The 17,009-nt window shown below is 41.2% G+C and overlaps 1 protein-coding gene across 3 annotated transcripts in view; it reads right to left on the bottom strand.

Annotated features, from left to right (window-relative positions):
* The window catches only part of FAM91A1 (family with sequence similarity 91 member A1), a 29,718-nt gene extending 18,349 nt beyond the window's left edge, over nt 1-11,369 (bottom strand). Inside the window, exons 1-8 of one of the 3 annotated variants that reach the window (XR_010388052.1) lie at nt 11,186-11,369; nt 9,177-9,261; nt 8,354-8,505; nt 7,378-7,435; nt 5,525-5,592; nt 4,163-4,276; nt 2,985-3,075; nt 639-701 (exon numbers count right to left, since the gene is read on the bottom strand). Coding sequence is in view for 2 of the 3 variants with exons in the window: in XM_026110095.2 (XP_025965880.1) it covers nt 639-701; nt 2,985-3,075; nt 4,163-4,276; nt 5,525-5,592; nt 7,378-7,435; nt 8,354-8,505; nt 9,177-9,261; nt 11,186-11,257 (703 nt within the window). In the remaining variant the exon portion in view is untranslated. Of the gene's footprint in view, nt 1-638; nt 702-2,984; nt 3,076-4,162; nt 4,277-5,524; nt 5,593-7,377; nt 7,436-8,353; nt 8,506-9,176; nt 9,262-10,130; nt 10,281-11,185 lie in introns of those variants that run through there. The other 2 variants (XM_026110095.2, XM_026110096.2) reach the window with 2 other exon arrangements.
* Nucleotides 11,370-17,009: the final 5,640 nt, after the last annotated feature.

Here is a 17,009-nt window from a genome sequence, read left to right as displayed (position 1 = left end):
GGACTTTTGCTTAACTGATCTCTGCTACAGCAAAGGCAGGTACTTCTGCATGGCCAGGTTCCAAATCATTTAGGTCTTTGCAGATTACACTGAATTCCGAAACCCCTGAGACCTAGTAGAGCATAATGAGTTGTTGAGAGGGCAGCCATATGCTGTGCTAGTTTAAGCTCCTGTGTACCCAGCACATTACTATAATTGGGGTGACAAGACCACGAAGGATGGAACTGATATCTATTAAAAAAGAAGAAAAAAAAAGTTGTATCTCTCTAGAAGAGAGGAGTCAAAACCCATGCCCTTTTGACAAGCCAATTACATTTCTTCATACTATCCTTCCTTTTCATTACAGACATATGGCAGGGTACTTATTAAATCATGCCATAAATCTTTAAGAGTATCTCCTTTATGTAATTATGTATATGAAATAACAAAATATGAGATTTCAAATTGAAATAAATCCTATACACCATAATGTTTTAATACACTGGAAAAACATTTGATTGGGAAAAATTCTCGTAGCTCAATGATTTGTTTAAGCAAACTCATGCACACAGACAAGCAGCTTCCAAGACAGACAATTATAGGATAAATGAAATTAATATAAGAAGAGACAGGTATTACACATTAAATTATTTACTTACCTGCTATACAGCTGTCATCAGATATTGGTACATCCAGGTAAATAAATCCTTTGTTATATAAGCCTTCACAAATAAAAGCACACCATTTTACATAAAGCATTATCCAGGGTACTAATGATACAAGTCTACTTTCCCATCAGTCAATACAAAATTTAAAACAACAACTTAATAGCCTCCACAGTAGAATATTACTTTGCAATGCATGGATCAACAAGCCACATTTAATATTAAACATATGCCAACCTAAAACAGAGCTCTTCACTTGCCGCCTGGTGCAATACACTTGGAGCTCTACATCTACTTCTAGGACAATAGAGACCAAATAGAAAAGGGCACAGAAAAACAATCAGAGACTGAAGCAGCTGCATTTGACAGAAAGACGAGTATGTCTCTGCCTGAAAGTTAACTTGGCTTTCACCAACATCACTGTACTGTCAAGAAGAATTTGATTAGTTTGAAAGTGTTTTTAGCCTGAACTAAGTTTGTCAGCTGAGGATGCTGGCCACACTTCAGCCCTACCCTAACTCAGGCTGGAACCTGCACACTTCGTAGCGAGGGTAAGAACTAAATCATGTGAGTTCTGATGGGCCTCACACATCCTACGCACACACGTCCTTCATGGAAAGTGTTTCAGCCAGCTACAAAAATAAATTCTGGAGCACTTCAGCACAAGGCATCAGCAAAGGTGCACCAGATACAGAGAGGCATGCACACAATAAAGGCAATAATATGGTAGATTTAAAATGTCACTTTAGTCCCATATGAGACTAATTTGAGCACTCAGCATCTCATCTTAGCTCTGCAGAGTAGATAATCCAAAGAGAAATTTTTAAGGAAGAGCAGAACATTTCAGCATAGTTATCTTAGTGTTCTGTAACAGGGGTACTCTAATAATAAAGCATAAAGCTAGATCACGCAGTATACAATTGGCCCAATTTATTTTCAGTTGCTTCTTCGATGTTACCAACATCAGTCCATCTACATCATATTCAGTATAGCAGGGAGGAAGGCCACCAACAATCCTCAGGTGAAATGTTATTAAACTCCTGAAGTCGAATTATCAGGAGGTTTCACACACACACACACACACACACACACACACACACACACACACTTAGCCCATGGCACAGCTATAAACCACAGTAAAATTACAACCCCTCCAGCCAGTGCTCAAACAAGATGTCTGCAGTACACCAACAATCAACCTGAATTCATGCTGCTACAGTTGTTGAGCACAAGTGGTGACACATACTCAGACACACAAATCTATGTGTATCAACAGACCTGCTTTAATGGATCAATGTGACATTACAAACATCGCCCTGCTAAGGGTGCTTCAGTGTCTCCTTCAGAGCTGAGATTCAGCTCTCACAGCTGATACACTCTTACTTACTGTACTTTAAATGCCATCAGAGTTTGGACCAGCCAGCCCTCTTCTCCCTTAAAATCCTACCTAACAGTCTATTACATTAATTGGCTAGACATACTTATTCCACTCACGAATAGGGACAGATTCTTCTAAACCTATTTTCCCGCTAAGTTGTAAGCCTCTCCAACATAAGCAGCATCAGGCCATGTATAAAGATGACCACTAAGTGTTTTCTGAATTCAAATTTTCTTAAACCCTGCACTGTTTCAGATCCACTCAAGTGCCTACCTCACTTTCTCGTACAGGTTTTGTTCTGTTTCATTAGCAGGCAGTAGAATTCCACCCAAATTTCCTAAGAAAAGTACAGTGCACAGATCTGATTGCCTGTAGTAAACCAAACACTTACAAGCAGAGTTCTCAAGGAAGAGAGGTCATCAATGAATCTGTACTCTCTTAACCAAGAGGATGTTTCTATATCTAGCACTTCTTATACTAAAAGAAGGAGACACACATGCACACAATTTTTCAGCAACTGTTGCAGACCTTTGAGAAAGAAGACAGTCTCTCAGGTTGAAATCCCATTTAAGGTGGTATTCAAACGGTACTAAATTTCAAAACCTCCTCTTCTTTGAAGAATGAACAGTGAAGTTTTAGCATCTAGGATTACTAATGCTGACATTTTCTTTTTTTAGTTTCTCATCCTTCCCCTCTACCCCCTACACAATCTTTACTATCATGTTCTATGGAAGGAATTTGTTGAATCATTTTAAACAACAGAGCAACAGTTGCCAAAGCCTTACTATTAAACCATTTACAAGACTCACAGTGCAGTTTGTACAAGCTCTTGAATATTTTCCTCCACATCCTCTTACGCTTCAGCTGTCCACATCCCTTTTATTACTAGCTTTCAGACACTAGTCTCAAAATTTACTGAGCAAGATCTACAAACAGAAAAGCCACATCGATTAAACACTTACTGTGAACTACATTGAAGTCTAGCGAACCAGCAAGCTGAGGACCTGAATCAATTATCTTATCAATAGCAGATTTCTCAGATGTAGTACAAATCTAGGTAAAAGAACTTATGTTAGTTTGTTGCAGAAATCAGTCTATGCATCTGAAATAATACCACAATTAAAAAATCAGTTTCAAATTGGTCATAATTAATATCAGAATATAAGAAGTAATGCCATTCTTAATCAAAATGTTTGCACTGAGGAAGAGTTCACTGGAGTCCTTGTTAAGATCTGAAACTTTTACTCTTGCCCTTGCCCAGAGTTATGCATGCTCAAGGAACAATATTTAATTGGATGAATTTCAGTCATTTAGCAAGTAAAGTCCACAGTAAAATATATGTTTGTTCTTTAAAACTTCTGAACTGAGTGTTCAACTACACAACTGGAAGCATTTTAGAAAGAGGTCAATTCTAGTTTCAGAATAACTTGCTTCAGGTTAACTATTTTGAGTTGAAGAGGTGTCAGAATATATGACTAGAAATAATCAGCATCCAAGATATTCCCAATAGTAGCCAAACAAAAAATTCCACCATGCCTTTAAATATGTTTCAATCTAAACAAAAAGCTTATACTCTGTGTTTAATTCCTTCCCTGTATGTCAAATGATTAGCTGACCTTCAATGTGTAGAGTTTGGCAATTTTTTTGTAGGAAGAAGCTGGGAGAAGGGAACTAGAATGCAGATGAAATATTTAGTAACCTTGTAAGTCAGCACAAAAGATTTTCATGTACAAACAATGAAAAGTAAGGAGACATGAGCAGGAGAAACGAAGAAAATACATATCAAAAAAGTCCACTAGCATTCATAATTATAATGAAGGTGAAGATTCATTCAGAACTGAGTTGTGGCAGCTTAAACATGAAATTTAAGAAAACATTGTCACTTGCTCTCAGATTGGTTGTTTGTTAGTAATCTCAGCACTACCTGATGGTATGTAACCCAAGAAGCACAAAGGAGGAAGACGGCAGAATATGCCAAAGAAAACAATATAGAGATTGGAGCTAATGGAAATTATATTTCTATTAAAAAAATTATAAATCTGTAATATGGTCTTTGCTTAGAACACAAAAAGGGAAGTCTCTATTTTCAGAGATTCTCAGTATTCAAACAAAATTAAAGATTTAAAATATATTAAAGTACCTTGATGTCATCCTCTGTGATGTAGCTAGACTGCACAACCCACCAAGCTTCTACAGCAATCTCCACAGGTTTCACAGGTAACAGATCACGAGCAGTTTTCCTTCTGAAAAATTTCTGCAGTGGTACAGTCCATTTGAGATAGTAATAAGTAGCATTTCACATGTACAAAGCGATGTTACCATTGCCTTTTATTTTATACAAGCTGATGGTTAGGTACATTTTAACACATTATATTCACAGACTGAACCTGCATAAAGATATTAACCGTGCCAGTTAGTAAAAGTACATACTTCTTCAGAAACAAATGTGTTCTCCCCTCCCTCAAATCAGATAAAAAGAGGATGAAAAGAGTTATTTACATATGATATTGTTAAATGCTTACATAAATCCGTATCAGGTGTTCACTTATTAAAACCACACTATTCAAACACACTAGGATCAATCCCAAATTTAAACTATTTATGACACTTTCTGCTGTGAAAATGCAAGACAGCACAGCAAATGAGGTATACAAATAGAGCATTTTAAAAGCAAAAATTCAATGGTCTTAAAAACCACTGACCAAAGACAGGAAGTAGACCACATTCGCATTAGCATTAGACCACAGCACATTAGCATGGTGCTGTGAAAGTGCAATGAATCTCAATTCAAGAAAGAAAAGATAGAGGTTGTTGTTTATACACCTAACTTTCTCCTTTCCATTCTATAGCCATGGTTTGCTCTATCAACTTCAGTCTCTCAATATTTTGGAAAATACACTTTTGTTTAAAGGAGCAGTGTGAACCTACTGAAACTGCACTTAGAAGTTTTCTGAAGAAAGGAAGGAGCTCTTTCAAACTGAAGGGCCTAGTGATATCAACAGTAATTACTATGTTTTCACAGGTGCACGTGTTCACATGCAAGGATGCCTGTTCAGACTCATCAATGCTGTCTTAGAGAATGACATACATACCATGAAAATTTACAGCTACTTGGAGGATTGTCCAAGAATTAAATCTGTTCTCAACTGCACCCACAGAAACATGGAATAATTCTTCCAGAACCAATAGCATTATTCCATGCTTATAGTGGCCGGAAGACATTAGTTACCTTTGGTGCCCTAGCTCAAACAGGGTTCTGAAAATATAAGTAAAACAGATGTAGAGCTGAGTAATTCCTTCTTTGCTATATTTTGATTTAAAGTTAAAAATCTCTCTATTAAGTTCAGAAAAAAAATTAGTTAGCAATACACTATGTTACATTCAGTTAGCCATACTATTCAATCAATAAGACCCATGAAATTTTTCCATTCTTCATTTCCCATCAAATAAGGTATGTGTAAGCAGTAAGTATGGGGGGAGGGGAAATTAAAGACAAACTTACTTTTGAAGACCTACATTGGTTCATTAGATCTATATACTGATTTCTTCCTATACCAAGAAGTCTCAGACCTGAAAAATAAGCAAGTTTTTATTTCTCTTACAGTTTAAGCTGAAGATGCATAAAACAGTCTTGAAAGACTCAGACCTACTTCTAAAATACTACTTTCAACTATTCTTTCCTCCCCAAATAAAGGGATATCTAAAGAGCTAAATACAGTTCTAACTGATGGATTCTATTTCCAGATACACATGGTTCTCTATCCTCCATTTGTTTATTCTGTACGGGTTTAAAAAACAAGCAAAGCCACACACATCCCATCTCTCTCAAGTCACAGGGCAGCATGGAATAATCCAACTCCTTCCCCTTTCACCCTCACATCAACAGGCAATTACTCTGATTCAATTTAACAGGACTAAGGCTGTACCAGGTTTTTGCTGCTAGATATCTCCCTTCCCCCAGCAGAATTCTCACTACATGTTAGATTAGAACTCTGCAAACTAAAAATTAGAGCACAAAAGGCCACATAAACCTCTAAGACAGATGATTACACTCTAGCTGAGTTAAAATGAATCAGAATTTAATTCCATAATCTCTAGATTTCAACCAGTGAGGAATTATGAAAAGATACTGGAAAACTATTTTTAGACCAGCCTTCTTGTTTGACACTAGTTTTTAATATAAAATGATAACAAAGATGTTTAAGTTAACTATAACTGTCACCAACCTGCAGCTGGTGCTAAAATAACAGAAGTGCTTTGGGGGAAGGGAAAGACTTTCTGCTCTTCATACTCCCAAGTAACATCAGATTTCCAATAAGCTACATAGTGCTGAGGAAAAGTCTTTCCTTAGCTGTTTTCCCAACGGAAACATGACAGAGAGGTGAATTAAAGTTAGTTGAAGCTACCCTTTTTTGAGACTGTTTTCAAAAATTGCAGACTATTCCTCACCTGACTACACATCATTCTTAAAGGAGAACTACATAAAATCATACCAAAGGTGAAGAATGAAGCATTTAATTATTAACATCTCAAAATTGCAGACTATTCCTCATCTGACTACACATCATTCTAAAGGAGAACTACATAAAATCATACCAAAGGTGAAGAATGAAGCATTTAATTATTAACAACATCTCAGTTTCAGGTTTGATTAACACCCTCCCCATGGCAGCAGTCTGAGCTTTCCTCTGTAAGGCCTCTCAGTAGCGTATCACTCTCAGTCTGTTCTCCTTCATCTTGTTCAATGGAAGAGGCTTCACTTTTGCTGGAGGATTGATTTTCTGCTCTCATCTCAGGCATCATCCCCTAATCTCCCCCTCTTATTCCCACACCAGTCTAACAGAAAGCAGGATAAAACATCTGGCACAGCCAGAAGTGTTATAGGACACTGAATTCTCTTTTCTCTCAGGGCTGGTATATCATTCTTCATTCTATACTGATGGTAATTCACAGGAATGCCGACAGCCTTCCAGTGTCTTCCCAAAGCTTTCTGCCCAATACATACCAAAAGTGCACTAGGAAAGGCTCAGCAGCTCAGCCTGCTGATGCACAAAGGCCAGTAAAACTTTCTGTCCAGAAGTCCAAACAAGCAGGAATGCAATACAAGCAAGGACAGAAGTTGCACAAGGTTTTCTACTATATCTATTTGCACTCAAATTATTCTAATTCCAATGCCAACCATACGGACAGAGGTCTGCATGGAGAGCACGCTCTCCTTAAGGCACTATTTAAATAGTTCCATGCCTTCATTCATACATTTATCTTCAAGCAAACACAGATGCCCTACAAATCCAATTTCAGAAGCTCCATATTTTCAACTCATTGAAAGCAGTAATGCAACCAGATAATACTTACAATCAGCAGCAGTAAAGTTGGGTAATGAATCATAGCTTTTTTCACTGTTCATTATATCCTTAAGAGACAAGAAAACTTAATTAAAACAAGAAAGCGATTATTTCAGAGAAGGAGGTCCATCTCATGTAAGCCGACATTAAAAGTTGAGCCTAGGTGCATTTTTTTTTTAATTTGAAATAAAAATAGAAATCTATTAAAGTCAGTTAACTCTATCAAGCTTGCCAATTACTTGAGTAATCACTACACAGGAAGTTATATACACAAAAATGATACTTGGGTATAACAAGTTTTGAGAAGAAAAATGCTGACTGACAGAATACAAAGATGAAATTCTGTATGTCTTCAAACAAGAAGAAACAGCACAAGAAACAGCTAATAGTAATAACACAAACTGGTTGTTAGTTTATTCTACATAATACTGTCTGCAGTCATTATACACAGAAAATAAAAAAGTTATGACACCCAATGAAAATGGAAGAAGGTTGCCAGAACACTGACAGAAGACAGAACTAACTTAATTCTCATAGAAAGGATCTGCTTCAAGCTTTTGAAAAAGCTTCTAATATTATTAAATGTTCTTTTTGAAAAAGAATTAAAAAAACAGTTCAAACGTGGTGTTTTCTAAAAATGAAAATTTGCTTTATTAACCAAACAGAACAAGATATTTCTTGTACAAGAGTGTGAAGTGAAGAATCACAAATCTCAGCATGCCAAAAGAGAAAGAGTGATTCCCACCCAGCTCTCTATGACAAACTCTGGTTCTGGAAAGGTTTATGAGGGAAGGGGGGGGGGGGGGGAGGGGGGAAGGGAAGTGAATGAAGGTACAAGTAATTCTCCAGAACTTCTTTACTCTGGCTCATTATCAGACTCTACCCAAAAGCAAACAAATCACATGACTGCCTAGTACGCGTCACAGAGCCATCACCGACATTCCTAGCAGAGAATACAACTTATCTCACTGTAGTTTTGTACTCACCTCCATTATGCCTGTATAATATGAAAACGGTGTTACTCTCAGACCTTTTACCATGATGTCAGACAAATGATAAGGGTATAGCATGAGATGATCTCGACTGTATTTTAACAGATCCTCATAATATTTGCGCTCATCTTTCTTGACATGCTTAACTACAGGAGAAGAGGAGGAAAAAAGTTAGACTGTTCTATCAAATTTGAGTAAAAAAAGTATTTTTAAAACACAGCAGCAAAAGAGGATTAAAAACAGTACAATGGCAATTGACAGAAAACTAAAAACAAAATAAAGGAATGGTGCAGGGCATTCAGCATCCAGGGATTTCTATATATGATAGAAGTACTCAGACCCTTCAAGGATCACACTAGGACAGAGCAGGTTTATTTCACAGGTTATCATGGAGTGACCCACTGAGACAAATCTCATGCAGGCACTGGAAAATTATCTTTTAATTAGTGGAACTATTATCTACTGTGGAAAGAGGAATGGATGCAGTCAGTGCAAAGTAAATGGGAACTCTACAAACAAGTCATAGCCCATAACTCATACAAGCCAGGGTGTCCATCTGCATCTCATCTAATGACATGCTTTGTTTTATTAGTCAAGTCCTCTGTTAATGGGTCCTAACTTTTTTGAATGGGGCAGCTTTACTACTAGAAACTCAGCAATGACTAGAGTAGGAATTCAGTTCCATCTTCCAACTCAGTAATCCTAAAATGTACTTTCTTAGAGAAGCTGCTAAATGTACTCAATGTTGAGATTTTTCTTGATGAAAACATTTTTCTTCACAAAGAATCAGGTAGCAATTAGAAGCTTTTTCACTCACCTAAGTTACTTCGGTATCGTAACTGATTGCGGATGCTGTAGAGCACAACCTGCCTTTCATATTCCCTCTGAGAGTTTCCAAGACCCTTGAAAACACGAAAGCCTTTTAGCTGACATGCATAGAATTCCTTTCAGTTAAACCACTGCAAAGTATCTTATGAGGAAACATATGTGGACGCTTGTCATCACTTAGTGAGGTCCCCAATTCATTGCATTGATAATAACTTCAGAGTCTGTGTAAAAGGTCAAAAGTATCTTTAGTTAAACAGGTCCATCCACACAATATGTGGATTTAAAAAACAATCTTTAAGTCTTTTTTTTCTAGTACCATTTTGATCAAAAAGAGATCATCTGGTCTTCAAATCAAAGGTTGTAAACCTTATTTTTAATGATACAAAGCATCAAGGATTATACAAAGCATTCAGCATTTGCAGTGTCTCGCAGCTGTGAAGAACTGGCCCAAATTCATGTAGCATAAACATAGAATTGTGAATGACATGAAGTTTCAACTGTAGCACAGCTGGAGAATCTAACAATCTTATACTGCACAAAAAAAAAGAATAATTCAACTGTAGCTTCACACAAGTGGGCAGTCAAGTGATCTTAAGTCACAAGACTAAGACATAAGAGCACTATGTTACTTGACCACCATGCAGGAAAAAAAAAAAAAAAGAAAAAAAGAAAACTTTGGTTGAGGTTTTGGATGTCTTATTTCAAAGATAAATATCCAAATATCAAATATCCAAAGAGGGTTCCATGGATTTTCTCCAAATTAAAAAAAAAAGAAAAGATAAATAAATAAAGAATATTCTAAAACTAAGAAAAAAGGGTATTCCAGAAGTTACATTAAATAAAATAATTCAACGCAAGAGTATTTCTTCCCTGAATCTCTCGAACAACAGTATGGTACTCAGTTGGACAGGTAAACAGAAAACACCATTCATGTTCCTCTTACAGACTAGCTCCTGAAGTCTCAAACTCAAGGAATTCAATTATTCAGGATCTAGAGCCACTATTCATCCTCTCCATCCTTTCTCCTGTACAAGAGCAGGAATTATTTTTCAGTATCTGCTTTCAAGCAGCGTAAGACTGGAGATGAGAAGAGAACCTCCCTTCAGACTTGACACAGTATCTGCCCCGGGCCATCAGAGGCCCATTAAACCCGGCAAATCAAGATTTCATGAGGTTTTCATTTCCACAAGCCGCTCGCTGCCACTGCCCCTGCCTGCCAAACCCCAGAGCAGCGTGAGGCTCTGGGATGACACCTGTCCTGGTTCACCTTGCGCTGTCCAGGGGCGGCTTGGGGGAGATCTGCCTCCACTCGTCCTATGTCTGTGTGAGCATCCCACAGAGAGACCTGACGCTCGCCCCATACCTCCCTCCCCACAGAGGGACCTGACACTCACCCCACACCCCCCTCTCCCCACAGAGAGACCCACGCACACACTCCTATAACCCCTCCCTCCTCACAGGGAGGCCCCCACACACACCATGCCCCCCTCTCCCACAGGGGACCCCCCTCCACACCCCTACTCCCCTTCTTCCCACAGAGAGGCCCAACACACCCCTATACCTCCTCCTCCCACACAGTGGCCCCACACACACCCCCTCTCCCCACAGAGCGACCCCACATGCCCCCATACACCCCACTCCCCACAGAGGGGCCCCACATGTCCTAACACCCTCCCGACCAGAGAGGGGCCCCACACACCCTCTCCCCGCAGAGAAACCCTACATGCCTCCATGTACCCCCTCCCCACAGAGGAACCTCAGACAGCCTCTCCCCACAGAGAAACCCTACACGCCGCCGTGTCCCCCTCTCCCCACACACCCTCTCCCCACAGAGAGGCCCCACACGCCCCCATGTCCCCCTCTTCCCGCAGAGGGGCCCCACACCGAGCCCCCCCGGTGCCCGCCTGCCGCCCCCCAGGGCAGACGGCGGGGTCCCCGCGCTCCCCGCGTCAGCGGGCCGGGAGGGAGCCTGCGGGGCAGCCTCCGCCGCGGCGGTACCTGCTTGACGCTGGCCGGCAGCCGCCCCCAGGGGTAGTTGTGGCGGATGTGGAACTCCACGTCGATGTTCATGGCGAGGGGAGGGGGCCGCTCCGCCGAGCCCCGCCGCCGGGGGGCGCTCCCGCCGCAGGGCCGCCCTGCCCTCGGCCGCCGCCTCCCCGCCGCCCGCTTCCGCGTTACGGCCCCGCGGAAGCCGCCCTCTACACGTCACTTCCGGCGGGGCGTGGGGCTGGGTGGCTGCACCGGTGGCGCGCGGGGTACGGCCTGGCACGGGGCGGGCGGGGCGCGGCAGGCGCCGCGCATGCGCCGTGGCGCCTCTGGGGGCGCAGAGCGGCCGTTAGGAGGAGCGGGCGGGCAGGGCGAGGCCGCGGCGGTGGGTGGCGGGTGTTCCCCGCGCAGGGCCCTGGTTCTGGGGAAAACCCGCCCTCGCCCCGGTTGCTCAGTGACGGCTCCCCCTGCACCCTCCCGGGAGCACGTCCAAGCTCAGCATACCTCGTTAGTGGCGCGGCTGGTTTTGCCCTTAGTTGCCCAGTGCAGTTGGCGGTGCGGTCCGCGGCTTCCACGCAGGGCCGGGGACAAGCAGGGACGTTCTCCAGTTGGGCTTGGCCCCCCACTGCATGCAGGGCCTGCACCCCTGGGGGAGGCAAACAGGTGCACCCAAATCCAAGCACAGCCCCTGCTGTTTGCACGGGGTATCTGAGGAAGTGGGTTGGTATAATTAGGGAAGTAGCTTCAAATAAAGGAGAAGCAGGTGCCCCTCCTTTTCTTAGGAATTAGGTTTTTGTGAGTCAGTTACAATTCTGCCAGCTTTCCCTGCAGCAGGGTTTTCTCCTTGTTTAAGGGTTAGGGAATTAGAGCTGGGAGAAGGGCTGTTTACACAACACTTTGACTGAATTCTTAAGTAGAATCAACTAGAAGCAAGTAAGCCCTTGATCACTTCCTCCATTTAATTACTGAAACTGTTCTCTGGCACCTTGGGTAATAACTTTAGAGCAGTGGTGGCAGAGGTGAAAAGGGATTATCAGCAATAGAAAGAAACTCGGTGCCCTGTTAACTTCGAGTAGATCCCAAACAACTACGGACCCAAATTTATTTCTTTGTCGTTAAAGATATCTTCAGAGACCCACTTCAGCTTAACTGTGAGGACACCCAAGGCTCAGCCTGTGGACATGCCCCATGGTGGCAGCACATGGAGATCACTGCAGCTGAGGATATGGTCTGTCCAGCAGCTCATGCAGGAGCTCCAGAGTCTCGGGCAAGACCTGCGCGTATAACACTAGCAAGGTCCAGTCTGGGAGTACAGTCAGGGCTTGCTACACTGACCTCATCCCTCATTGCTTTCACCCACAGTTGTCAGGTCTCTTACGAGTTCTCCTCTGTCACACCCTTCATTAGTTTATAAATCCGAAACCCCTTTTGCCTTGGTACGTAACCAGATGGTACAGGTCTTTGGCTGGTACCATCTGTTTGCTTTTGATATCAGTAATTAGACACACCTCTCAGTAGGCCAAGGACAATTTTTTCATGTCTGGTTCTGAGGTAAATGCACTTATCAGGGACACCAGCACCTGACTAACAATTTTAGTAAGACACAGATAGGAGAATCCACAAGTTAAAAATTCAGGTGCTCAGAATCACAGTAATGTATGCAGTAAAAAAAGACTTTTTCAATAGCTTTGGAGGCTTCCATCGTATTCCTGTCAGCTGCCTCAGACTTTTGAGTGATAACTGGCAAAAAGGGAACAAAAACAATATAATCGGAAAGAAGCTATTGAAGTAGGGTAGATCTTCAGAAAGGCAGAGTAACTGATCAGAGCTGTGATTAGAAGATAATACTGGACCTAGCTGATTTTCAACAAGATTTAAATTTATTACTAGAAAGAATACCATACAAAAAGTTGTTCTGTGTTTATTAATGAGTTTGAGATTCACAAACAACTGATTCAATTTTACTTTCTAAAGGAAAGCAGTAAATAAAGCATTCTGAACTCTTGCATCTTATGTTGGGGTCACCAGACTCTGCAGTTTCAGTCACACTGGTGTAACTTGTGGGTAAAAAACAGCGAGAGCTGAGGATCGGGCCACAGGGTATTTGATGATCAGTGCGAATCAGCCTTTGCCCCATGATCTTGGGCATGGCTGTTTATTCCTGGTTTCCCTTACTTCCCTGACATGCAACATGTCGTATTACTGTTTTTCATTAAAACAATAAACTTCTGATGCTGTAAGTTATAATATTGACTAGGTTGTAGTACCAATTTGTAAAGACCTGAACAAAGCTCTTTGAAGAGGCAAAAAGAAGCTAAACTGTTAATAAGACAATATAACATGATAAGCAGGAGTAAAAGCCAGCATTGATGTGGTTAGGCAATATGTTAGTTCATAAAATAGGGATACTGGAAGCCATTGAAAACAGAAGCGATTTCTTCACCTTGAGATTTAGAAAGAGTAGTCTTGGATTAAATGGCAGGACATGTATGCTATAATAGGGCAGGTGGCCCCACGTCAGATTATTAGCTGTAGTTTTAAGAAACAAAAGAATTCAGAAGTGAGAGGAAGTAATGAAAAGTCCAAGAAATGAAGGAAAAAAGCCAAGGGACATTCATTGTGAGGACTTCTCTATGGCTGAATAAATAGAGCCACGAAGCAAGTCTGTGCACTGAACTCCCAGTTGCTCACACTGCCAATTTACTAGCTTATTTCCTGACGCTCTTTTGGGCATATCGAGCCGTCTCTCACCAAAACACATTTGCTGTTAAAGGTGCAAGCCTTAAACAGTGTGAAGGTGAGAGGTAACCTGTGCCATGACCTCAGAGCCAGGGATTTACCCCGGCCTTCCATTGTTATTTTATGATTATTATTATCATCATTATCATCGTTATCATTATTGTTATTATGATTTAGCAGTAGAGACATACGCTATCAGTCCAGACTAATCTGGGTCAGCTCTGGTCAGTTTGTCAGTCTGTCAGGCCAGTGGATTAAACTAAGTGAATTTCGTTAGTTTGGGTGTATCTGAACTCAGCCAAAGATGATCCTGAGCTGCTTTAGACTGATCCTGTGGTAGGGATCAGTCTGTGTCAAATGAAACTGTTTTCCTTACAATATTATTTTCCTGTATGAATGCTGCCTAATGATCAATTACTCTGTAGAAGTATGTTTGAAACATGCTTTACTAGAGATACAAATGCTAAAAGTACTTAACGAATGGGGTAGAATCTCTTTACTCAGTTGTAGCCCAAAATTGCTTTGGGCTGAATTTTCCCCTGTAAATCACAGTACTTCTCCAATCCTTTGCAACTTTCCCTGACCTGCATCAGTGCTCACAGGTAATCGCCCCTGGTTCAGAAATTGCTACCCCTAGTTTTGCACTGAGTAGACCTGTTCTTTTAACTGTATCTTACTAATATTTCCTAAAAGTTTTTTTCCTGTTCTGGGTGATACACATAACTGCTTATTTAAATGCATTCATTTCTGGCAATAATTATCTTCCTTTGTGAGGAAAAGCAAAAAAGGGATCGAATATTTCAGCCTGGTGTGCTATTAGTTGCTTTCCTTCCACATTCCCTAATAAATCTACACTTATCTATGTCTACCTCTTACTTCTGATATATTTTTAGTCTTTTTGCCTTTGATGTCTCTTTGCTGTTCATAACTCATTCAGTCCATTTGCTTTTCTAAATTGACTCCTCTGCTCTTATTCTCTGCATTTATATTCAGCTACAGTTATGTGCCCTTGTTGCTGTTCCTTTTTTTAGTTTCATGCTCTTAAAGAGGACCTGTTGCAGACTTATTGCTACATGTTTTTCTTACTGTGCTTCCTACTTTTCCTTCCCATTTAGAAAATTTGCCTCTTGGGTTTTAATATATTCTTTTCCAGTTATTCTTCATCCTTGAGATTACCTTCCCAAAAGGTTTACTTTTTTCTTATTCCAAGTCTTTTGTTCCTTTTCCTTGCAGTACGTTAACTGTAATTTTCATTAACGCTTTCAGACAAACTACCTTCCCCTTTGGGATTTTCAACCCTTGCCGCCTTGTTTCGAATCAGACGTAACGGCACAGTTTCCCATAGTGATTTCCTCTGTTTCCTGAGACAGAAGCTGACTCCAGTGTACCCAAAGAACTTGATACACTGGTGGGGGCCTGTTTGTTCACTTTTCTCGCAGGAGGTAGCTAATTAATGGCACATCTACACAGTGAAATACATGCTCTGAAAGAGGTAACTCAGGTGCTGAAAGCTGCTCAGCTGAATCAGCGCAGCTCTCCTCTGGACTGAGTACCTGTATTGCGAAGTCGTACTAAGATCTCATTTTTTCCCATTCCTTCTAGTCCTAGCTGACTGGCCGAGCTGCCTGCTGCCTTCACTGACATGTGAAGAACATCTGCTCACCCAGGTACCTCCTGTCTTGTTCTCAGAAGTGACTTTTGCAGCACCCCCGAGCGGGGTCACTCAGGCTGAGACCTGTTTATCTGAGCTGTAATCATTACCTTGGCCAAATACTTCCCAGGGAATTCACCTCTAAGAGACAGTGATTTCTGTATGTCCTGGAATGGGACCAGTCACTTCCCTTGAGGACGCTCTGACTTCCAGCTGGAGACAGATTCATTGTAAGTGCCTGGTTTTAGCCATGATTGCTGGCTGGCTGAATTGTTTATTTAGGACTCCCCCTCTAGTTTTCAACCCTTTGCATTCCTTTTCAAACGGAGCATTTGAAAGTTTAGTTCCTTCTTGCAGCTTATCCCTGTTAGTGAATGTCTTGGTAAAGCTTTCACTGTCCTGTTCTTGAGAATCTTTTGAGCTGTAATAGTGCCTGATTAGTCACTGGACAACCCATACAGTTGCACATTGTGGTGTGTGGTGCTTCTTACCTGTGATAACATTTCTTCTCCTTCTCACCTGTTTCACTTCTCCACATTCCACTCTGCAGAGGACAATATCTGGTTATAGACACCCTGTTAACTGTAATAATGTCTGTTATAGGCCCTCAGTGCCTTCTTGCCCTCAGCATCCCGCCTGCTTAATCTTGCCGTGGCATAGTACCAGTCCCTCAGTTTTCAGTCCTGCTGTGCAAAAGGAAGAACTAGGTGGAGGCAGACTCCATTCACCACATACCGAGTGGTGCCCCTATTCCATTGCCCGGAGCGTGTCACCCACAGGGGTATGATCCCAGATCTTCTGCAGGGAGTCAAAAGTACCGTACAGCCCTTTAGGCTCCCAATACATAAACTAAGTCCACAAAATTGGTCTGTGCAAGTAGCACATAGTTTGCCTGATCACACCCTATTTGCATGTGCAAATAGACCATTTGCATGTGAAACATCATATAGGATGACTCATTCTGCTGTTTGTTTTAAATCCTTAATGAGTTACCCTCTATTTTACCTTCTGGGCTGCAGCATTTCAGCTGTAAAAGCAGTAGGATTGCGAGCCTGTATCAGTGGTTGTGAATGCACTCCAACCTGACCAATTGAAGAGAAACGTTGAGGTTGCTTTCTCTCCAACTTAAGTATTTCCTTTAATGTGAGTTGGGCTGATTTTATCCCAAAAATGTTGTGAAGTAAGTGGGAGGTTGCCAGCTTAGTATAGGTTCTGAAAATGTCTTTAAGACAGTTTGTTACCACAAAGCATTGAATTCTAGACGCAATTCTTCATAATCACATTTGATTTTTACATCTGATGTATTTGAACACCATAATCAAAACCAATTATTTATTTTTAAGTGTGTTTGAATGTTGGAGAGGTCTTTGCAGAAAAATGCTGTCTGTCAAGCTGTTTAAAAACAACACTGATATCAAAGAATGAGCACACTGATAATAAATAAAA

The sequence above is a fragment of the Dromaius novaehollandiae genome, chromosome 2, assembly GCF_036370855.1.
Source record: "Dromaius novaehollandiae isolate bDroNov1 chromosome 2, bDroNov1.hap1, whole genome shotgun sequence".
NCBI classification, from domain to species: domain Eukaryota; kingdom Metazoa; phylum Chordata; class Aves; order Casuariiformes; family Dromaiidae; genus Dromaius; species Dromaius novaehollandiae.
The sequence above is the reverse complement of the archived record's forward strand: the minus strand, read 5'-3'. Positions and strand labels throughout refer to the sequence as shown.